General features: G+C 30.8%; 1 protein-coding gene across 10 annotated transcripts; it reads right to left on the bottom strand.

The window, feature by feature from the left end:
- Nucleotides 1-2,022: 2,022 nt before the first annotated feature.
- On the bottom strand, nucleotides 2,023-24,039 carry LOC113557181 (protein kinase C-binding protein NELL1-like). Of its 10 annotated transcripts, none has more exons than XM_026962539.1 (18): nucleotides 23,518-24,039; nucleotides 22,591-22,809; nucleotides 20,328-20,610; nucleotides 12,726-12,977; nucleotides 12,484-12,634; nucleotides 12,115-12,397; nucleotides 11,899-12,054; nucleotides 11,694-11,840; nucleotides 11,511-11,604; nucleotides 11,219-11,413; nucleotides 9,866-9,991; nucleotides 9,471-9,734; nucleotides 8,867-9,172; nucleotides 7,574-7,705; nucleotides 7,214-7,482; nucleotides 6,080-6,556; nucleotides 4,590-4,642; nucleotides 2,023-3,881 (listed from the first exon to the last, which is right to left on the bottom strand). In XM_026962539.1, exons 3-18 carry the CDS (start codon nucleotides 20,476-20,478, stop codon nucleotides 3,368-3,370), a joined length of 3,570 nt encoding a protein of 1,189 aa, XP_026818340.1. In that variant the 5' UTR covers nucleotides 20,479-20,610; nucleotides 22,591-22,809; nucleotides 23,518-24,039; the 3' UTR covers nucleotides 2,023-3,367. The 10 variants fall into 10 exon arrangements, with proteins under 10 accessions (XP_026818340.1, XP_026818339.1, XP_026818344.1 ...); XM_026962538.1 differs by having other exon boundaries at nucleotides 22,591-22,928; XM_026962543.1 differs by lacking the exon at nucleotides 22,591-22,809 and having other exon boundaries at nucleotides 20,328-20,605.
- Between the last annotated feature and the right edge of the window lie 1,934 nt (nucleotides 24,040-25,973).

Genomic DNA, 25,973 nt, shown 5'->3' on the forward strand with positions numbered 1-25,973 from the left:
TTATATTAGTTCACTTCAATTTTTTTTTAAATTTTTCAAATCATCAACTCTATTCCTATCTCTCTCCCCATACCTTAAATTATACAATTCTCACGTAGGGGAGGGGGCGATAAAAATCGATTACCACTCAAGGGGGTGGTAACTTAAAAAAGTTTGAGAAACACTAGTTTAAGTAGTATTGATATTGAAACTAAAAAGTACACAAAATTAATTATTTTTAATAGACATTTGGACAATTTGGACGAGAATAAGTATTTTAACAAAAAATATCGATATTAATTATTTTTATTATACCTAAATGAAAAACATAATTGAATTGCGTTAAACTTTTACGTTTAGATATTTATGTTAATTACGTTTATTATTATACGCAATGAAATTTTAAATGTATATTAATTTATTTAAAGGTTTTGTCTATTGATAATATTTTCACACTGTTTTACGGTATTTACAGTAAACTTTCAGTTAATATACAATAATATAATATGGTATAAATATTAAATATATTGTATTATAATAATTAAATACTTACTAATAATATAATAAATACCTGCAATGTTTTTGCCAAAAATGTAATCAACTTACGATTATATTAATTGTAAAATAAATTACTGTAATAGTATAATATTAAAAAATATATAACACAATTTACTTAATGATACAAGCTGACGGATCGTCTGCGTTCAGAATTGTTTTTCGTATACAACGATATATCATTTAATTCAAATTTTACAACAGAGTAGTACAAAATTTCCTACTTTTTTAAACTCAAAATTATTTATACTATTATAATTAAAGTTTTAAAGTTATTTTCATTCTTAAATGTTTATTCATTAATTATTTATAACACTATATACTTATGGCTAGGTTATCTAGGAATTACGATACGTCTAAATTGAAAGCTAATGAAGAATATCCATTAAAAATTTCTAAATGCTTCTACTTTGCTACTACATACGATTTTAAATACAGAGGTAGGACTCATACTCAATCACGTTTAATTGATTATTAAGTATGATATATAATGATAATTCATATTCTTAATAGGTATGCTAATATCATCTTCAATAATTAAAATGTATGCGTTTCTATAGTCCTCTTCAAAATATGACAGTATTATTTTATTTTTTCATTAAGTCTAATAACCCACATTTATATCTGTGTATTTATTTGACTATCTATCTAGTATTTTGGAAATTAACTCAAATATTTTTAAAACATTTTATTGGTAGGTGAGGGTGTGGTAGAAGTTTATCTTACCTTTACTTTTATTTATGAAGCTGCTCTTTCCCTCAAACGAAACTGAAAATAATAAGTGAACAATTCAAATAATGCAGATAATATAGCGATATTTTGTGCATTAATAGTTTTAAAGATTCTCATTAAAAATATTAGGATTATAAAAAATAAATCCTCATCACATTTTTAAAATTTTTATCTCTATATTTATCATTATCAACATTGTCATTATCAATTATTATTATACAATTGTTATACAGTAGGTGTATATCGTATATGTATGTGAGTGAATAAGTGTATACATGTGTATTTGTGACTGTATGTTACGCATTGTCACAGTGATTATTTATTATGTTTACACTGAAAAATATATGTTTTATGTGTATTACATATCATTTAGTATATCGTAGTATACAGTAGTGTTAAACATCCATACATATTCAACATAATAGTATTAAACTTCTATTTTAAACAAATAAATAATTAATACGACTTGGTTTTTATAGGAACAGTATAGGCTTTTCATTTTCAGTGCTCGAAATAACAAATAATTCTATACCGAAACGCTTTAAATATATAACTAAAAAATAAAAATGAGTTCATGAAAGAGAAAAGTAGTTTAATTTGTTAATCAAATATCTTACTTATTAATTTTAATAATTAATAATTATTATTTATTAAGTATTATTAGATATTAAGTAGATATGTTCCAACAAATATTAGTTAATACTTTTTAAAATAAATATATTATATGATAAAATTTAATTTAATAATTTACAACGTTATTCATTATGGTAAAATAATTTCATTTTCAGTTTATAGAATAAAAATTGATAGTATTTCATACATTCATAAAAAAAAACATTCAAATATAATATTATTATGATTCGCTAAAACAGCGTTTCGGAGTGAATATGTGTCTTTTCCGAGCACTGATTATTTTATCTTATTTTAAAAATCAGTATCGTTATATTTGATTTGCAAAATGTTTTAATTAATTACAACACTTTTTAACAAGACAGAAAGAAAGAGAGCAAATCCATGTCATAACTTATGAGTTACAACAAAACAATAATATAACTAATTTAACAATGAAAAATTATTCTATAATATTAATAGTAATGTATATATATACATAGACATGGTTATTAACTTTATAATATATATATAATTATTATTATTATCATCGTTTGTTTATTGTCTGCTGCCAATTAAATTTATAGGAAAAGAGCATTCGTTAGTGCGGCGGTGTTGGTATATTAATTATAATACACACACTTATTATTATTGTATATATTATATTTATTTATATTTTAAACGCATCTATATTTTAAATTTGTTGACCAGCAGTCTTGTATTTTAGTTCAAAATGAACATTATTCATAACATAATACATTTCTAATAATAGTAGTATATTTCTTAATACCAACAAAGCCAACACTTCAACAATTTGCAAGATTATATAGATTTATAATAATTATTATATACCTAATATTATTATCGTTTGTTGAATACACCCTGCACAGCTGATTATCTAATTTATTAGTAATTCAATCAAAAAAAAAAAATAATAATAATAATAATAAAATAAATAAATAAATAAATAATAATAATAAAACTTATCTAATAATTATAATAGTACATTTTTAAAATTACAAAATATAACAAATAGATAGCGGAGAGGAGGGGAGGGTAGATATAGGCTGTTTATCTATAATGTATTTTATATATACATACATATTACATACACATGTATTATATGATAATATATGTACATTGTATATTGTATACACTATACATATTATACTAATAGCATTAAAATTATTTGTATTATATATTATCACAGCGGAAATAGCAAACAGCGGTGGCAACGATTTTTAACGAGTATAAAACTGATTTTTAAATTAAAATCAAGAAAGTAGGTAACATATTAATGTCATCTACCTATTTTATGTTACCTATGTTTAGTAAATTTGGTTTCTATTCTTAATAAATACTTAAATTGTGTTATTTAAATTAAATTTTATATTGTCGCCGCCGGTGTTGCTTGAAGTTATCTTTTCTCTCGACTCGTCATCACTCATCAAACACAATAAATAAAATCTACTTTAAGTAACAACAACAGTCTTTACAACAATTTTATCGTGATGGTTATCGTTATTATTATTAATATTATTGTCTTCATTTTTACTATTAATGTCAAAATTATTGATAAACTTATTATTACTGTTAAAATTTTTTTCACTACTAATACTAGTAATTTGGTTCTGACGGCTACTCGTATCTTGAGTCCTTCTTCTTTTTCGTCGTCTAGTTTTCCTCCACCACCAGTCTTTTTTGTTAAAGCTATTATTGTTATTATTACTATATTCATGAGAAGTAATATCGACAGAATCCCTATTATTATTGTCATCATTGTTAACCACTTTTGCTTGTCTTCGACGCCTAAGACTCCGTTTAGTAACATCTTGCCGTAATTTCGTATCGGTAGATTGACCACTGATGTTTTCGTTAGAAATATGACGAGGCTGATAAGTAGACACATTATAGTTGACGTCTGTACTTGATGATTGATTTGATGCACTGGCAAGAGCACTATTATTGCAGTGATGCACGTTGTAAGAACAACATAGTACTCCGTCCTAAAAATAAACATTGTTTATTATTCACAAACGACAAAATGCAAGTTGGACGTCGCCGACAGATGCTCGTTATTTTGTCGTCATGGATGACACCGTATGCAACCAAAATAAAAATCTTCTGTCGGCGGAAACTAAGTATATATACATTATATTTATATATATATATAGGTATGTATAATAAAAAAAAAATTGTGCGCTGTCTAGTAATGTTTGCAAGGAGCATCATACACAACTATTTTTTACTGCAAAGTTTTATTTTTATCCCACTTTGTAACCACGAATGATTAATAAAAAAAACAAGAGAGTGAATGTGAGTGCATGCGTGCGTGATTTTATGAATATTACAACAATTATTTATGAGTGTAAAAATTTAAACGAGAATAACAAATTACTCAAGACTATATTACGTGCTACCAGATAAATTCGTGCAAACTAAATTTTTAGATGTGCATGCGTGGTGACGGTGTTTTTGATGGTCGATATAATATGCAACGATTGCAACGCGCTTAAACGCTGAAACATCGAACGGTAGATCGACATCGGAAATATGATTTACGATGAAGGGGTTGAGAAAAAAAATCTATAAAAAGCTGATAAATATCGTACAGTAGAAAAGGTAATAAATTGATGTAATACATTATAATAGCAGTAGAGAAAGCCGAAATATATAAAGGTTATATTGGATAAAAAAAAGATGTGAGAGTTTACCGATGCACACAACACGCGATATTGCTCACCGATTGGGCGCAGTACGGCGGCACCTGAATGGAAACACACAAAATGTATATTAACACACACACAATCTAATAGAGAAAATAAAATCGAAAATATATGATAAGAAATATATAGTTAGTTGTGTAAAACAAAAGTACTTTGTTTTCCGTTACAGATTTGGTTCTTATATTAAATATTGGACTTGTAAAAACAACATATTTTGTTAAGATCTTCAAAGGTATTAATTGCAAAAAAAATGTTATTACGCGACGCATCTATAATATTATTTACTAATTTTTTTGAACGTAATAACAATTTATAATAATATTATTATGTAAATCAGCCAGTCAGCGTTATTAACACGCGCACACATTCATATACATTATACAATATACACACACTATATGCATGCACGACAAAGATACCGAATTACAAATATATATATTTAGAGGCATATATATATATACATAATATAATAAGATTTCTAAGCGGCCTAACACGCGTCGGCTATAAAAAGATAATAACAATATTAATATTGTATATTCAAAATACGAGCCGTGCGCGTACATAAAATGTATATATTTTGTACTATTTTTTTTGTATTACTTTAACAGTACGTATATGTATAATGTATGTTTACACCATATAGCATGAATGATATTCTCAGAAATGTTATCTACCTATACGGAGTGATTCATTTAACGAAGACACTTATTAGTTTTTGTTTGTATAATTTTAAACGTTAAAGAATACAATTTTTGGAAAAAAGTTGTATATTTTTTACTTAATTGAATGCCAACATACATTTTCAATTTAATATTTTGAAACAAAATATTATTCTGAGTATTTCGATCTCAAAAAAATCAAATTTTAGACTAGTAGTTGCTTAGTTATAATATTTATAAATATTTAAAGTCTTGACAAGCGGATATGAAGACTAATATTTTGTGAGATACCACTGCACAACACCATTCGAATCATCAGTCATCTAAACCTTAAATATTTATAACTCATTTTAAGCTACTTTTCTAAAATTTGATTTTTATGTATCGAGTACTTAAAACATATCGTATTTTTTGAATAAGAAATTAATAATGCACGTTGTTATTAAAAAAAAATGCACAACATAATAACGATTTAAACCTAAAATAATATAATGCAATTTATATTTTAAAAAATAATAATAATTTTTTAAACAAAGAGCGTCTTACGTTAAATGAATACCCTAATATTGTATGTAAGGCATGTACTATGATATTTTATAAATGAGTTTATTGCCCGTCAAAACATTATGAATTATGTCCCGAGTTAAAAAAATCGAACCAATGACAATATTATTATACTCGCTAATACCTATATTATATTACAGTTGTTACACGTTTTGTACAATAAGTATATATATATGTATATATTATATTAATATAATAATATGTAAATTGATTTTATGACTAAGAATAGCGTTTCATTTTGTCGTTTTCTTTTACCTTACAATCGCACGTTGTGCACATATCCACCGGATCATCCCAACGGGCTCCAGACTGATAGGCTCGTTCACCGTAAAAACACGGTTGGCCCGCGGACGGCGGTGTAGTGTTATTGTTGTTATTTCTGTTGTCGTCGTTGTTTTTGCTGTTATTGTTGCTCTTATCTCTGTGATAGTGATATTCGCCGCCGTTTTCGTTGTCGTCGTCATCGTTTACTTCACCACCGCGGTGCCAGTCTAGTTGCTGTAGCTGTTGCTGCTGCTGGTGAAGACATGGATCAGCAGCGGTTATTGCAGTCATGGTCGTCGCTGCCGATGAATCCGACAAAGTGGGTTTGGAATCGCATCTCGGTGCGCAGCAATCGGCTACTGGGTTGTTATAATCAGCAAACGTTGCTGTCGCGGAGTCTCTACAGCTGCCCGCGCCCGCGGGCAACATCGGTGGACACTGCATTGGCCAGCAATCTACTTGTCCCATCTATGCAAAAAGAACGATTTATTATGAAACATTTATGACGATTATCAACATTATATTATGTAGTTAAGATATTATCATACATTAATTATGATGTGTACCATGGCATGGGTCTCAGATTTTAAATGTGTGTTTGAAAAACCTATATAGGTAACTATATAATATAATAATAAATATAAATGTACCATAATCTATGTATCCCAATTTAGCTATATTATAGTATTTGTGGTAATTTGATTATTTTATTGACTCTACTGACGGATCAATATCATCTGGATACTTTTTTTTTTAATGTTATTGTGATTGGAATCTTTCAGACATACTTGTAATCGTTGCATCTAACTTTTCTGTTTAAAAATTGTTTAATACTTTCTGTGGAGATGGGGTATACATTTGTATATTTCATAAATATTCAAAAATTCATTCAATGTATTATATTGAATAAAATATATTATATGGAATAATTTTCATTAAAAAAAAAACAAATAGGTAACTATTGCTGATTTGATTCCATTGTACCCTTTTTACCTTTCTACCTACTATGGAAAACATTTTATAACATGTATTTTACATATATTATATCGGAGCCTCATATTTATACACATACACAGGTGAATAATATTATAATAAAAACATAATTTAATTTTTTTATTTACTCACTAAACACTCGCACGTCTGACATTGGTATATCCATTGTTGGCCACTCCGGAACCTTACATTTGTCAATTCCTGATGAACACATGACGCTTGTGCGTTACAATGGGCGCAACAAATCGATTGTACATGATCGTTATTTGTGCAATCGCACTCAATTCGTGCGCAATGTAAACGTCCACTTGAGCACGTGCAGTTAGTGCATTCTTTTGGTATAAACCAGGCGCCGTCATTCACTTCTGTCACCGCATTACTGCCGTCCTTATACAAACAGCCTACACAACGTAGAAAAAAAATATAACAACACCTGAGTTTTAATCCGAAAACGCGGTTAACCGCACATGTTATGATATTATATCAACTTACTTGATTTACATTCCGAAGATAAACCGACATTGGTGTTGGTTGTTGGGCATTTGCATTCATAAGAACCTATGGTATTCACGCATGTAGCCGTTGAATGACAAGTATGGTTATTAATCGCGCATTCGTCGATGTCTAAACATTATTAACAAATCAAAAAGATATCATACATTAAAATATAGGTATACTATTTATTTCGTTTATACATCATAGTCACAGGACTATGAAAAGTATGTGCAGTAAGTTAGGTATATCTTAAAGTATAACAAGTTATGGTGCACCAATAACTAATGTACGAGTAAGCATCACCAAAATAAATAAATTTATTTAATTAATAATTAATTTTATGTAGATTTTTAATAGGGTTTTTTCAAAAGTTTTCTACAATCCAATTTAGTTTTAATAGAATGGATAAAAAAAAACAATTCACTATTAGGTATATAAGTAACAATTAAAAAAAAAATTAAATTCAGTAAAAAATTACTAAACTAAAACAATGTAAGTCATTGAATGAAAAAAAAAATTATTTCAAAATGTATTACGACAGAGATAAATAAATATACTGGTTTTTAAAAAATGAAATCGAAAGCACTGCTGATAGATCGATTTGTTTTTATGAATCATCATAAAAATTACGAATAATAATCAAAAGTGATTCAGACAAATACAATTAGTTTTTTGTTATATTTAACATATTTCGATATATTTTTAATTATTTAAAAAAATAAGATTAAAAATAATTTATTTTTAAAATTAAATTCCACAAACATTTAGAGATACTATAAAAAATTTAAAATATTTTGTATCTGGCTTCATTTTTAGGAACAGTGAAAATGTTCCAATTTTCAACTTTGAGGATGATTTTTGGTATTAAATTGTACCTAATTGGTTCTTGAGAAGGAGAGTGTCAAAGTATAAAATGCTAGTACTTGAATAATATAAATAATATAATAATTGAATAATTGGGAAAAATTAACTAAATGTTAACTAAGAGTGGAAATCGGAAATATTTACGTGTCACCAGTTTTAAACATAATCAATTATGTTATTTTGTTGGAATTCAAAAAACAATAACCATAAACTTAAATTTTTACCAAATATTTTATACATGTATAATAATTTGGATCTTTTGAGTAATTTATAGAAATTGGAAGTTTTCGATTTTTTTTTGTTTTAGTTAAAAATAGGCATTTAAAAGAAAAACGATTTTTCTTATGACAATTTTAGTTATTTGATACTCTCGTGTTTACCCCACGAGCGCCGTTTTCATATATCAACTATAAATAATGCTCTTACCTTGGCACATTGTGCCTAACGAAGACGACCAGGTCGATTCCATGGCGTTTAAATCACTAGTAGCCGTGGTAGCGATGTCGGCCGAATTAGGATACATAACCACGTTTTGATAGCCCGGGCTACATGCACAGTAATACCACCCAGCCATATTGACACAACGGGATGAAGGGCCTAGACATCCATGAGCCCCAGTGGTACACTCATCTACGTCCAACTCGCAAGCAGGCCCTTCAAACGCGTTTGGGCACGAGCACACGTCCGGCCGTGTGCATACGCCGCCGTTTAAGCACTTTTGCTGGCACACAGCTGTAAAATATGTTGGATTTAATATAAAATGTGACCAATCGGTTAGATCCGTATAATATTATTAGAAAAAATAAGTTTAAATATATATTATAAATATAAGTTTTATATTGAATACTTTAAGTAAATATTTCTTTATAACTTTCGTAAGTAACGCTAACAGGCAGTAGCAATAATTATTCATAAAAATGTCTATCAAGTATCAGTATAAGTTGAACCAATGAAGAGTTTACATTATATAAGAGAAACTAATAATTAATATAATACGGACTGCTGTGATATTAAAACTATGTACACTCACGTCTGCAAGTGTATCCATCCCCTTCGTAACCGTCCGCGCACTTGCAGCTGTAACTGCCCGGAGAGTTGGTACAAATAGCATGTACGTGACACGGTGGTTCTGCACTGCTGCACTCATCGATGTCCACACATTCGAACCTATTGAGATGTGCATATCCGGCGTTACACTTGCATGAATACGATCCAGGTGTGTTTACGCAAATCGTCGTGTTCACGTCGCAATGGTGTCCGTTTTGACCACCGACACTCGAGCATTCGTCCACATCTGAATATTATTATGAAATCGATTCATGTTAGTATCAAATCTAATTATATGCACACAACGCTATTAAGACGCGTTATTATTAATGTAATAACGCAAGTTAACAAGCTGAATTTATTAATACTGTTAGTTACCATCACACTGTAAACCGGTACCGGCGTACCCAACAGCACACGCACATTTGTGTGTGGTTTTTAGATTGATACAAATAGCATTCGGATCACACGAGTCACGTCCACCTCGTGCACAATAATCGACGCCTGCATAAGCGTTTACATACAATACACACACATACAAGATTAAAATCAAATTAATAAAAGGCGTTATAAATACAATAATTGATTAAGATCATTTTCCCCTCCCCAAGACACATTTCCCCCATTTATTGAAAACATTTTTCTTTGAAATTTACTATAATATAGTAATTGTATTTTTTGTTATTTTTTTTTTAGTATTTTAAAAATGATTAATTAATACAACAAACACATTATTTACAATTGTACTCGTTGACCGTCTGGAAGATTATGATTTCCAAATGGTCTACACTCTCATTGACTATTGTAAATAATTATTTAAATACAAATTGTTATAATAAAAACAACATTCAAAAAGTAACATGCGAGTTTAAATGTTTGTTAAATTTTAACTGTTAGTACTTAGTAAACAATAATATCTATTATTTCACACTAAAATAATATTAATACTTAGTAACAGTAACATTTCGATGATTTTTTTATCAATGTCTTGTTTATATTTTCAAAAAGTATTTGTTATTTTATTACAGCATGTGTTGTTAATTTTTACACATGGTTACAAACTTACAGTAAAATATTTAGGGTTTTGAAAACATATCGAGACCAACAGTGTTTTAACTTATAAATTTATTATAATGTCCGTGTTTAAAATAATTTTTTTAAGAAAAATATTTTTTAACAACCAGTGGTTATTATTTAGTTATTGCCTATTAATAGTGTGCATAGATAACTTCAGTTAATGGGTACTTCATACTCAAGTTGGCAACGGATTGAAAGCAATATTTACTTCCGAACCCCTAATAATTTTAAACTGTTGGCATATGTGACATATGTGTAAGATTAAATGCACATGTTTTAAGACATGTGTTACTAAGAAGGTTATGTACTTAAACGTATCTTATTTCTTTGTAAGTCATGAATATAGGGGAAAAGTATTTTTTAATAGTTAAAAGTTATATTACGTATAATTTCGAGCCAGCATATTATAATTGATACAATCAAAAAACAATCAAAAAATAAAAAAAAATAAACCTTAATATGTTATTTATATCATTCTCTCTTATATAATTATTTGAATACCTAACTATTCAACTATCACATTGTATTTTATGAATTAATTTAAATTTCTAGTGATTCTACTATTCTATAAGTGTATAATTGATTTTAAATTTTATTGTTTCGACTATTTTTAACACTCGATAAAAATTGAATGATATTGTTATACAATCTTACCTGGACAAAATTTGCAACATTGATCAGGTACGGAAAATTGTTCAGATATATCACATTCTAAGACTGGACATTGAGTTTGTGCGTCTACTTTGTCACACTTAACAACTCCATTGAGACAAATGCAGGTCAAGCATGGTTCCAAATTGACAGTTTCACCATGTTCGAATAGAATATTACCTTTGGTTCGGCATGATTCTAAAAATAATAGTTACATTACATTATAGTGTTATGACTTATGATACACGTATATATTATAATAATTTTATAAATAATAAATATTGTGTTAACATACTTTGACAAGTGTCGCAACATTCACCAGAATTTCGTATTGGAAATTTGCAATTAACATTGGGACATCTAACCGGTGAACATTCTACTTGACCACGCTGAAAATATGATGTATACATTTTATTCTTTATCTGATTTATTATTTCATATGGATCACGTTAATGGCACATTGGTAGTTGGTACTTACCACACATGTACACGTTTCGCATTCATGTTGCCACACTGATCCGTCGACTTTCATTACTGTATTATTACTTCGTTCATCGTACTGTACGCATGGTTTTCGACATTCACAAGTTTCCAATTCGGCGATCCTCGTTTCGGCCGCTTCAAGCTATATGTAAAACACATTGATAAGTTTTTCCAACTTTTAACTTTTAACTTTTACGTACTTTGTCACTCAACAAATGTACAATTTTATTCAAATTTTCCATTGTTTTTTGCATGGCGATGAATTGACCGCACGTTGGACATGATGTATCCAGATTAGGGCACTGCACACGTTGTCCATCTGCTCCTCTAATCAACCGGACGTCTTGTAAAATTCCCTATTAACGATAGGTTTATCTCGTGTTCATTTTCAAACAATTTTAATTATTTTACAATACCTTGAAAATTGAATGTACTCCTCTGTTGCGTTGGCCTACGTACAGATCTGGCGATCCTAGGAAACTAGTGTCAGCTGGTCCGGCGGCCAAAGTACGCGTGTATACGAGCCGGCAATCTATGAACAGGCGTGCTTGAGTACCGCTCAGTGTTACGGCCACAGCATGCCAATGGCCATCAGCCAGGGCATATGCAAACACTTCGGTATGAACACGACGGCTACTTTGAGAAACATAGTGTAATCTCACCTCGTCTTTACGTCCGCTTGATTCTAATTCCAAGTATCTTAAACCATACCAGCGTAATTAATGTCAATGTTGATTTTTTTCATTCCATTTATTAATTATTTTTAATATTTGTATTGGTAATACCTGTTGGAGTCGAGAGAAAATGATACTATAGATCCAGTATTTGCACGTTCTTGCCGTATTACTGCCGCTATAGTCAATTCGTCCGCACCTCGTAACAATTGAATTGCACGTTTGTAAACAATGTCAGGAACTTTTAACTGTCTCAATGCACCTAATTTGTATAAATAGTATGAATCATTTAAATAGCTCAAATAGTTTGTTGATTTATTATTTAATTTTTAATCAATTTACTATAGATATACCTTGCATACTATATGCTGGTCTTAACCGGTTAGGAGGGAAAACATAAGGGTTAGAAAATTCATCTTCTGATACAGTCACAAGTAGGACTCCCAATGTAAAACTAGTAGTATCACTTTTATTACTACCGCTATAATGATGTTGATAATTGTGGTATATTTGCATAGTAGCTTCAAGCAAATCCAAAATGGCCAACGGCGAATTAGCTTCGTTCACGGCGAAATAATTGATATTATTTTGGGTAAGTGTTGAAGCTATTTTTATAAAAAAAAAATAAAAACCATAATAAATAATATGTATAGCATATATAATGGACAATGGACATAACACATAAAGTATATCATATAATTATTGTGTCGATTTAATTTATAAGGTTTGCAATCGTTAAACTCGTAGTTCCTAAAGTCGCTTACCCGGGTACTCAAAGTAACTTAAAGTTAAAGTTTGGTTTGGATTATAATTAATACTATTATGTCTGGAATGTTGATACCATAAATTTCACTTAAGTGAATGTGAAACATAATATTTAAATTTAAAATGTTTCTTTATGCAATGTATAACAATAGCATTTTGTATGTCAAATTATTAGTTAGATCAACTTAAAGTTTAAAAAATATACAATTATCTTAAATAGAAACGTAACGAAACATTAAGATCAGATCATGAATATTTGTAGACTTTATGAATAATTATAGTAATAATAAGTAATATTATGTTAGTATGTATATTGTAGCCTAATGTAGATAGATTACTGATTAGTGGAAATTAGTTAACTGAATTTGTATGATAACTATATTTTATTGTCATAAGAATTATAGGTAAGTTAAAAATACTATTATTTTATAGTTATTTGATAAGTATGTATTTAAAATAGATATTTTTAATCGAAAATATCTTAAAAATTCAGAAAATAAAAGACCTTTAGTCAAAGTTAGAGTCTAACATGCGAAAATTTAAAGTTATGATTGATCTAAATAAAGCTTATTAACATTCCAAATCTATTAACATTTGCTAATAAATTTACTGTTGAGATAAATAAAAATTAAATATTGTTTCAACTGTATAATTAACATGTAAGTATAACCCTATATTTGATTTAAAACAAATAATGATAAAAAAGGGTAATATGTATAATCAATAAAAAAAAAATATTCAAACGTTAATTGTGCTTTTTAATGTCGAAAAATATAAAAATAAATTTAATATGCTGAATGTATTCTACAAAAATATAATTAATTAATTATTTAACACGTATGGTAAAAACAATTTTTTTATGAACATAAAAGTATTTTTTTAGTGTTAAATAAGGATTGGCTTGAATGGATTTTGTCGATTAATAATTATCGCACATTTTAATGGAATTAATAATCTTCATTTAATTTTAAAAACAATTGCAAGCATAATAACGTTAAAATATATTTTCATACTTATTTATTTAATGTATGAAGTTTTTTTTAAAAAAAATGGATAGGCATTTGTACATTTAAAAATATAAACGTATTTATTTGAATATTATTATGTTTTTTTTATAGTTTGAATAAAGTAAATTTTATAGAAAATCCTAATCTTCATAATTATAGTTTTATTTTAGTTTTATTAATATTTCGGTAAAGTATAAATTATTATGATCAATAAATTAGGGACTATTCTTTAGTAAATTTATGTTTTTAATGGATGTATAATGTAGTTTGAAATACATAAAAATTTAAAGTTCATGTATATATAAACTGTATAATATATAACTTTAGTAATAAAAGAATAACTATACAACAAACTTTTAGAACATTTTTACTATTCTAAAATGTATTCAAAACTACATTATTGCAAAATATATATAGGTTTCCTAGTTCTATTTTAAACATAAAAACGATTTGAAGATTTTTTAAAATTAAGTTCAGTTTTTGCCTTTACGTGTGTTTTCTAATACATTTTATTACAAATCAAAAGTACTTATAAGTGTATATAAACTGTTATAATTAAAAATTATACTCTTCAGATAAGATAATCTATATAGCTATTTATAGACATAATTGAATAGTTAATATTTATAGTAATACTATATTATTTAAAGCAATATATTTAATTTGATGCTGAATAAATAAATAAAAATATTTTAATAGTTTATGATTTTTTTTAAATGTTATTAGATTTTGGTATTTATATTTAATACAAAATGTCAAAATGTGTATAATAATAGATTACAATAAACAGTAAGACAAATAATTCAAAGAAAAGTTGAATTTCCATTAAAATTTACACTCCGCTACATATTTAACTATAACATATAAATACAAAAACAATAAATATAAAAGTAATATACTGATAGTATGACTTCAGTATCTACTGTCAAATTTAGCTTTATCTATCTGTAATAATGTTTTTCCTGTTATTATTTAGTGTAAATGTTATAAAGTGTAATACAATTAAAATAGTATTTCAGTAGGTTCCTAATAGACAATTGTAGTAATTGTAGTAGGTGTTATAAGTTTCATCTAGTCATTAAAAATACGCTATACCCACAGCATGTGTTATATCTTTCGTATAAACGTAGAACATATTATACGAAATAAATGAAGAACCAATTCTGTGTGGTTAGCTTTAATATTAGAGCTAATTTATAAATTACTGCAGCTTAAAAGTAAGAATATTATTTTTTGATTTTTCAGGATATTTTAATTTTTAAGTGAGTTATGTAAATTTTTATGTATTAAAATTGGCTACATCGAAGACAAAATATTTTTACGTTTATAAAAAGACGACGGTTTACATATATATTGTGGTATACCACAATACAATACACCTAATATAGATATGAATAATATAAACCAATTAGTTCATAAATGTGTAAATGCATAATACATTAAATGTAACATTAAGTAAATTATTTATTTCAAGAGGATATTGCATTATAGTCCATAATGTCTTGTCTTGCAAATAGATAATACCTATTGAAAATAGTATACTATTATCAATTTTTTATCAGTGTTACTATTTATTTTTCAGTTCTAGCTAATTATTAGCGATTATAAATATTTTTGAACCTAGACAAATAAAAAAAGCCATAATAAGCTATATTATATAGCTATAATTTAATAGTATATGTATAAAAGATCATTTTCAAATCTACAAATTTTAAAATACGATTATATGGAAGTTACAAGGATGTTAGACTAAGACAAATAATTTTATTTTAAATTTTAATGTGGAATTTTATTATGCTTATGGAAATAAACTAGTGTATAGTATGGTGTAGTATATTATTATTTATGATTATTGAAGCTTATTAGCTTACATAACAAGAATATTATTTACAAATAAAATAATAAGTTATTGACTAAGGTGTGTTATCTTTTACAATTAGTCCTTACAAAATAATTTCGTTGATCTATTGTTTATTGAATAGGTACTGATATTAATTTTCAGTTTTTAAGACTAACTACTCAATAATAAAATTGTTTTCTATGTATTATTTCTACGATTTGATCACATGTATGCACAAATTAAAAATCTGTCTTTTATAGTAGTAGACATTATTATACAGTGTTGTATAAATAAATAAAAAAGCCTTACGTCAAAAAGAAATAATTAAAACATATTTTCTATTGCATAAGAACCTTAACTAAATAACTAATATTTTATACGACAAATATGTATTGATTATAATTAATAAAACATTATATACAATATCAATCCGTTATTATAATTTGAAAATGGTCTATGACATCTCTAAAAGCAATAATAATATAATATATATGTAGGGATGAGTTAGTAATGGAATCAGGAGATTACACCCTATAGCACCACCGCTGTACGATAAACATAAATAATTGTTACATGCGGTATGCTGGTCATAAATTTAAAAATTATGACATAATAATAAAATATATTAATTTTGTTTAATAGTAATTGGTCATTAATTTTGGTTGTTAATTTTAATTGAATTAGTAAGCATATTTAGTTTATAACATCACCTTTGTGTATGAGTACCTGATAAATATAATATGGATTAAGATAAATAAATATATATTTATAGTATAAATGTATTATATATATATACATAATATGTACAGTTTTAATATTTATTAAAGGTAATATATATATTCTAATTATATTCAATCTGTTGTACGATCATTATCATCATTATTTATTAACAAAGTAATCGTAATATTACATTACAGACTAATGGTTTTATTGTTTGTGATTGAATCCAAAATGTGGTAAATGCATTTTAATATAATACATGAGCATTGATCGTACTTAGGAATCAGCGGAATATTTTGGGTTCAATGTCCCTTATATGATTTATAGTTAGGTACCTATATATTTTTAATAAAAACTCTCCTTATGTGTGTTATACATATACTTAAATACTTATTATATTTTAGTAATATAAAAGTGTATATAGTACTTTAAATCTTTAAAAATACAAGTCATGTCTTTAATTTCTTTTTAATCATGAAAACTATTTTCTCAAAATTAATTATGTTAATTGTTAGTAGAATTTTTACGATTTAGGAAATTCGAGGTACTAACCTATAAAGAAAAATACTAATGTCTGTTATATGCATCGCTAAGAAGTTCTGAAAGATACACGCAAGAAAGCACTAAAACTGAGTAAAACATCATCACTAGTACGAGTTAATATTTAGATAACCCTGCATGTTCTATCATCACTATCACTTTAATGATATTATAATAATTTATTGGCCATCAGATATAAAATATCGTACCATTCGGTACCATTTTGTCGAGTATTATTTTAGCTATTAATCAATTCTTGCACCCTCGTATTCTTCAAATACGCCCCTTTTTTTCTATGTTATATTGTCTTGGAGGAACCAACTTTTATTTTTATTTTTACTATACGCGGGATATGAACATGTGTAAAGTATGAAAATAATTCTTAAAAGTGGGTACAAGTATAATAATAATTAGTAATAACGCACGTGTGTATCGTCATTGTTGTCATTATATAAAAGTTTATCGAACTCATGATGAGCTACGCATATTTTTTTTTTTTATTATGATTGAATAATTCGCAGTATTATCCTATAGTGAAAAAAATCGCAGTCGATTATTAATTTATATTATGTTTTCGAGAAATGAATGTCGTCATCAGCAGCGTTTAGCCCAGTCAAAATCGCAGCATTTGTAAATATTATATAAAACGGCGCGTGGCTTAATTTTAGGCTCTCACCTTTTCTCACACTCACTTAAATATGTCATAGATGTTACGTAATAAATGTAGAGTTTGTGACACGTAAGTGGTGGTCAATAAAAAATTAACCTAATTTTAGTGAATATTTAAGTATCATTATTATTTATAATATATATTAATATATAATACTGAATAATCAATAAAAAGTTGGTATAAATGAATATATAGGATAGGTATATATTATTTTGATTTTTATGCAAATAATTTTAAATGTATCTATACCGGAGAGTCTGATAATAAATCAATTTATTTTTTTCTAAAAACAAGCTAAAAACGTAATTATAATTTCAGTGATGATTAAATTAAATAATACTGATGCCTATCATCGGGAGGCCAAGAACTTTTTTTGACTAATATTTGCCAAAGTTATTATATATTATAATTAAAAATAAATAAAATGCTTTTGGTAATAATCTTAAAATAAATAATATTTTATTTTTATGAAATTTTTTAAATTATTAATACATCTATTCATCAATAAATTCTATCGCGCGACATCATCGACGCCAAGTTACAGCCAAATTGTATAATCCACACTACTTAAAAATAGTTTATTATCTGTTAAACAAAAATATATATTTCTATGTCTTGTTCGCGTGCCACATGTACCACAACCACTCCACAGTACAACTGTTGGTGTATAATAACAACGACATGTGTACTATATAATGACAATTAATGATACTTCAGGCACTAGACACACACATACTCGTATCGCGTTACCAAAAACGGGAAAATAATATTAAATATGTACTTTTGGGGGGTTTCACACGGCTGACCAACGTTGACAGCAGTACAGCACGTGTCTTTAATTATTATTACCGTCAAGTGGCGTAGAAGAAATGGTCTGTGAGAGGTATAAAGAAAAGAAGGCAATGTGTGTGCATTCATGTGCATTGAGATGTGATATTATGATGGTGCGAAGAGACACGGTAAATTAACAGCTGGTCAGTCGGTGACACACGATAGTGTGTGTGTTCATAACGATCAGTAATGGCAACGAACCAAATACTCACCGATATTAAGATAATAAAGTAATTTTTGAAACGTTAAACGTTATTTATTTATGAAATTTATTACGTCTACAAGGATGTTTATAAATGACATTTCTATTTCGATAACATGGTTGTATAATATGTCTAACGTAGGATTTATCTTTTAAAAAACATTTTCATTTTCCGTTTGTTTAAAATTAAAAATATAAAGGACACAAAAACAAAAAAGAATAGTAGACGTATCCTACGTAGTGCATGTAAGTGTGAGACATTAAATTTTATATTATTACGGCGACAGACGATGCTAATATGTTATAATACATGTACCACTACAGTAATGTGTCAGCGGTTATATTATTCACTGCCATCGCTCGTACTCATAGTAAAAATTATATTACAGACGTAGCAGTAATAATTAGTATCAGATGGTCGCTGAGTAAAATCAAGACAAATTAACATGACATATGTATACATTTTGGTTTGACCTCATCCTCTGAGTAGTTTAGGATACTTCTGTTATATAAGAAAAAATGAAAAAAATGAGAAGTGTTGTTTTACTTAAATTATTGTAAATAAAACGGTAGGTATTAGTTATCATTTTTAAGGATTATCGAGATTAAGAAAAATAAATTAAAAATAATATAGAAGCTGAGTTAGGGGGGTCGCTGTAATGTGAGTCTTTAGAAAATTAAGTTTAAATAAAAAACGTCTATAAACAGTTTACCAAAAAACTGCGATAGTTTATATTTTTTCATCATTATTTTATTTTAGTCACAATTTTCTCCAAAACTCTTGATACTTTCTATAAAAGTTATAGCTTTTACGACCTCTCTAAACTACGAGTATCATCCGTATCTATTGGATTTTCAATCTATATACTCGTAGAGTTGAAATATAAAACATTTTAGGACTTTCTTACTACCCAAACAATATTTTATGAAAATAACTACGAAAGAAATAAACTAAAAATCCACACGTGTACGTATTGTAAAATATGCAGCAGAAAACAAGAACGGATTGTAGATTAATTGTAGATACACGTTAATTTTATGATAATGACGTTGGAGTATTTATTTTATTTATGTATTTTTTTAATTCAACGTTTGTATCGTGTTAAAAAAAAATAAACAGTGACGTCTGCGGACGACATAGTGGCTTATTGAAATATACATGCCTTGGCAAATGGTGACGCAAATTTTTTTCGTTTAACTAAATATAATATTTATTCACATTAATCGTAAATGTGATACCTAAATACACATTTTAACACTCGGCCGTACAGTAATAATCGATTGCACATGGTTCCAAATAATTTACGTTAATTCGACAATTTAAACACGATCATTCTGGTTTTTTTCCCTCTCATACTATTCATTCAAATAAAAGATTACCTGGAGGAGATAATCCGCCTTTCATTGGTGCTTGTAATAGCTTCTGTGCTGTCGATATCCGTGGTGTTAATACCGCGAGCGCCAACAACACAGCCGCCACTACCGTAGTAGGCCGCCGTCGCCACTGCACCCGTCTGCAGGTATATAGCATAATATCGCAGCGGCCGCAAAAATGTTGCTGTTTTGTGTGTGTATGTTTTTTTTGCTACTAACGATCAATCATTGATTGAGAGTGATAGTGGGTGGCTACCACTGAGTTTTGATTCTTTGACAGCAATCTGTACTGGAAAAACACAAAAACAAATTTCCACCGTCAATATCAGGTGTTCTTTTTTCGTTTTTAGATAAAACTATAAATTTTCGTAACAATATCGCGCGACCGTACAACCATAGTATAACTGTAATAATTGTGTTATATTAACTTTTCGGTTAGTGAACGACAGTCTGAAGTAACGGCTAATTTCCAAATAAAATATAATATTAATACTCGACGACCGCAGCCGTCGCATTGATTCGGGTAGGCCATTACCGCCACCGTCGTTATAGCTTAACGACCGACCGGCGACCGTTCCGCGACATCACCTTCTACCCCTTAAGATACCCTCTAAACAATTTCGTATATAACAATAATTTTACAGGAGTAATTGATTTCTTTTTTTCATTAATTACGTTTAAACTAGGATGTTGTTAGGGGTTTTCTGGTATTTTTTCATATCCAATATATTATATCAAACGAGCACTCTGGAATATTATTGGTTTTTGGGTTCATAAATCACGGTGAGACGTATACTAGCTTATTAGAAACAAATATGTAATAACGTATCTACTTGCGGTTAATGTTTTCATTGCATGTTCGTGGGCCGTAAATATAGCTTTCAGGAATCGAAAACCATCGTATAACTAATATAGAAAACCAATAGCCTTAAAACTCTAACAAATGCATTACGAACTCGTGAATAAATCATAAATGCGAATAAGCTATCTAATTCAAACTTGTAATGAATATTAAAAAAAATTTGATTTGCAAATTGTTATTGAATAACAACGACTAAACTCTGTCAGAAATGGAACCCATTTAATTATTTTATCGGCGGTAACTTTTTATTACTGCATACCTAGTATAAACGAGTTTAATGTAAAATCATTGGAAGTGCTACAATGAAAATGTAATATTATGTGTTCTTAAACATTAAAATAACGGTAAAATGAATTTAATAGACGTACGGAATAATGACAATAAAAATAAATCGAATACTATACCTGCTATGAACTTTTGAAATTATAGAAAACAAAATTGGTGATAGCGATGAATATTTTTAAATTTTAACACTTTGAATAGGGTTTTGGTGTGTAACTCCATCTTTCAGTATACGTACATGATGGCGATCGAATAAAACGGTAAAAAAGTATACAAAACGCAGTTTCGCATTACGCTCTTGCCCCTGCGGCAGGCTGCACGATCGAAACATTATAGAAGGTACCCTCGACCGTCATAATAATCCGTAAACATCACGCCTAAACACGATGTCAAAATACTATAACAGTCGACATCGAACACAAACACCACAAACACCGGGTTATGTGATTTTCACCCACCGCGGGCACCTGTGTAACATTAATAACAATATGTGGTGTGTGTGTGTGTGTGTGTGTGCGCGCGTATCGTGTCGGGCGGTGGAATTATAACATTGGCACAGGGGACGCGCGTATGTTATATTATATCAGAGCGGAGTCTAGTACGCGCGATGTACGAGTATTATGCGTATTACGGCGAGCGGCGACACAGCCGTCCCGGCGGGCATTACGAACAACTACTGTGTAATAATATATATTATTATATTATTATATACCTGGCCACCGTCGTTATATATATATATATATACATAATATTGGATTAGTCGTGTGTATATATGGTAATCGCGTGTACCTACATATCGAGAGAGTTGCATCGAAGTATTTTGTCGGAGAAACGATATATGAAACGCGCGGGTACCGACGACACAATAATACTACTGTAACGTGATGTTGTAATATTTTTTAGCGCGCCGCCAAAGTGGTCGACGATGAATGACATTATAGGTGTTTTATTATACATCATACAGCGTAACACAATATTATCATGTCGTTATAATAACAATAATAATAATAATAATAATATAAAATCGGTAGGTAGGTATACACAATAACAATGAATAACAACAACATAATATTATGATATCGTGTATACGTACGGGCGAAAAACGGAATCGGATGCAATAATTACTTTTTCCGTTGTTATCAGCAACTGCACGATAACGACTGATGCATCGGGTGGTGTTGCTGGTGCTGGCGCATTTTTATCACCGCCGTAACTATCGATCCGGAAGACACCACGTGCTGCAGCCAATGCCGTCTTAACCGTCCGACCCGATCCGAGCAGTCCATGCGTATTGCCGTACACATAGCACCAATCGAGAATGCAGGCCGCAGTGGTGCACGCGATCTATATATATATGCGTTATATATCGCGCTGTGTTACACCTTTCGGCGATGCACCGCCGCCGCCGCCGCTGCCGCCGCTCGCAAACTTTTCACACGAATAAACCGATAATTCGCTATTCGCTACAATATAATATTATAATATTATAGATATGCGTATGTTATTGTTGTATTGTGGGTTTTGTATAGGTAGACAACGAGACCCAACGAAATGAACTGCGGCGATTTCGAATGGCATAAAAAAATAAAAACTCGTAAAGACGCGAGATGACGCGGCCACGTCTTGATGATTATTACCGTCGCGACCAAAGTATACAATTTACACACTCGCGCGCGTAGAACACTCGGTCCGTACAGTATTTAGCGCTACTGCGGTGCTATATGGTTCGGACGGACAACTACGGTACGGGAGCAGTAGAAACAGCCGTAGACACGGCAAAGGCAGCCTTATATCAATTGTGGCGTACGCTATTAATTCGCGTGTAATGTCCAATTTAAAAATAACGATTTTAATGTGGCAGAGAAAAACGGAAAACGAGACGGCGCGACAACCGCAGTAAATGCAATTTAATAATATTATACAATGACCGCACGACACGGCCGTCCGTCGTCGTCGTCGTATATAATATTACATCTACGTAAAAAAAATGTATACACATACGCGTATGATATGATATGATATTATTATGATGTTATAATTTAATATAGTCACCCCGTTGCTTCAGGTCGACGTCGCGATACTGCACCCGTGCTCGCGAGCAGTGGTCGGCGGACTGACTGACTGACTGACTGACTGACTGACTGACCGACCGAGCCGAATGGAAAACGAGTGTGGCACGCGCGCGAACGCCTATATGCGCGTGTAATTATTTTGCCGCCGCGGTGGTGGACTCAATAATATACCGTCGTCGTAGTGCCGAGGAAGAGATACGCACACGCACAAAAAATTAATGTATGTTTATATATACTTGTATACTTGCGAGTGTGTGTGCGAAAAATAAAAACGCTTACGCGACTCGTTTAGATGAAAAAAAAAAATTTTAATAATAATTTTTTCGCTCTCTCGACTCTCCGATGTCTGCTGCGTCTATGCGCGCGTGTGTTCGTATGTGTGCGCGCGTTGCGTGCCGTCGCCGGTGTGTGGTGCCGGTGTTGGGTGCTGCCGTCGCCGCTGTCGTCGCCGTCGTCGCTGTCGCTGTCGTCGTCGTGGTCGCCGTGATCGTCGTCGTGGTCGTGATCGTGATCGTGGTCGAGACGACACTGCCGTCGCCGCCACCACCGTCAGGCTACTCGACTTGGTTCGTACACCGGCGGCGTGTGCCAAAAAAAAAAATAAAAAAAAAAAATAAAAAAAAAAAATAAAAAAAAATAAAATAAAAAAGAGAGAAAAAAAGGAAAAAAAAACTGAAACGATTATTGTGCGGCGGGGATCCCTCCACCACCCCGTCACACCCCCGCCACGGTTGTCCCTCCGCTTCCCCGTCACACACACACACACACACCGTCATCTCCACCACCGCCACCGACACCCCCGCCACCGTACCGGCCGACCCGGAGCCGGCGGTCGCGCGCACAGCTGTACATACGCGCGCACCCGTCCGACGGCGGCTGCCAACGACGTCTACGGCGCGATAAGGGGCGGCGAGGTTACGTAGGGGAGGTGGGGATGGTGTATAATCCCTCCGCTCTGCCAACGACACGGACCGTTGACACCACCACGCCGCCGCCGCCGCCGCCGCCGCCGCCAGTCCGCCCCGCTTTGTCGCTCGCGCGTATATACACCATACGCGCTATCGTCCGTCCGTCCGTCCGTCCGTCCACGCTCTTCTACCGCCGCCGCTGCCGCCGCCGCCGCCACCGCGCACGGTGCGCGCGACACCTACCCGTCCACCACCCTCCCCCCTAAATCGTTACAAAACACATGCGCGCCCCGCTGCAGGGACAAACTCACTCCCGCCACCGCCGCCTCACGTTTTCCGCGTACAGAGGGAGCGGCGGTGACGGTGGTGCTGGTGGAGGCGAGCGGCGGCGGCGGCGGCGGCGGCGGCGGCTTGTCTCTGTACGCCGCCGTTATCGGCGACCGTCTCGCATGCGCTTCAGTCTTTCCATATATATATATATATATATATGTATGTATTGTATATATATAGTGCAGAGAGAGCCCACCGCCACACACACACACACACACACAATACATAATATATTATATGCACGCGGTCACCGCGCGTATTATTATTACAATATTGTGATTTGTGACCGGCCTGCGGCGGTGGCCGGAGGACCTTTTGCAAACGTTTTTCGTACATTTACCGTACGGCGCATAGGGCGATTCGTGATACATTTTCGATTGTGTATCGATTGCGTCGGCGGTCGTGCGGGCTATGCGGACAATTTAAATACCATTGATTTTTAATGCCCAACATATAACTTATAGCGACGTCTCCAGGCTATAGTGATATTAAAAATAAATTGTATTGTATGAAATTCGAATCGCCCCGCTGCGAATTTGGCAATTCGGCCATCCCCTCAAAAAAGTTCCGGAAATAAGTCGCAGGCGGATGCCTGCAGTGCGTGCCTATACCACTTTCGCTTGGACGAAAAACAAAAACAAAAATCCTAGCTGTTTATCAACTCATTCGATATATTAATATATTATAATATTGTGTTATAAACGCGCGCGCGGTGCTTAAAATGCTTTGTTTTAGAGCATAAATTGCACGTACTGTGAAATGCGTTGTAAACGTATGCAGTTCACAGTTCAAATTTGTAGGTATAATAGTTGTATATGCTGTATTGTTGTTCTGAATCTGAATGTAACACACGGCATTTGGGTAAAAAACTTAATCTTTCTTCTTATATGATTAATAAGTACAGTCGTTTTAAAATATTATGAATATTATTCATAACTCGACCCCAAAGCACCAACACTGTTAATCCAAATTATACTATGTTCTGTGTATTATTTTGTAAACAATTGTATGTTAACTGTATTGTGATAATAATAATAATAATTAATATTATGTATGTTTGTTTTGTAAATCTACCTTTGTAAAATTTCCCTCACGGGCGTTAATTAATATAATAAATAAATAAATTATGCTTATTACAATAATTATTAATTTATGAAAATCATGATTTTAATTCTAGTCAATTTTATTTATACAAGTT

This window comes from Rhopalosiphum maidis, chromosome 3 (assembly GCF_003676215.2).
Source record: "Rhopalosiphum maidis isolate BTI-1 chromosome 3, ASM367621v3, whole genome shotgun sequence".
NCBI lineage: Eukaryota > Metazoa > Arthropoda > Insecta > Hemiptera > Aphididae > Rhopalosiphum > Rhopalosiphum maidis.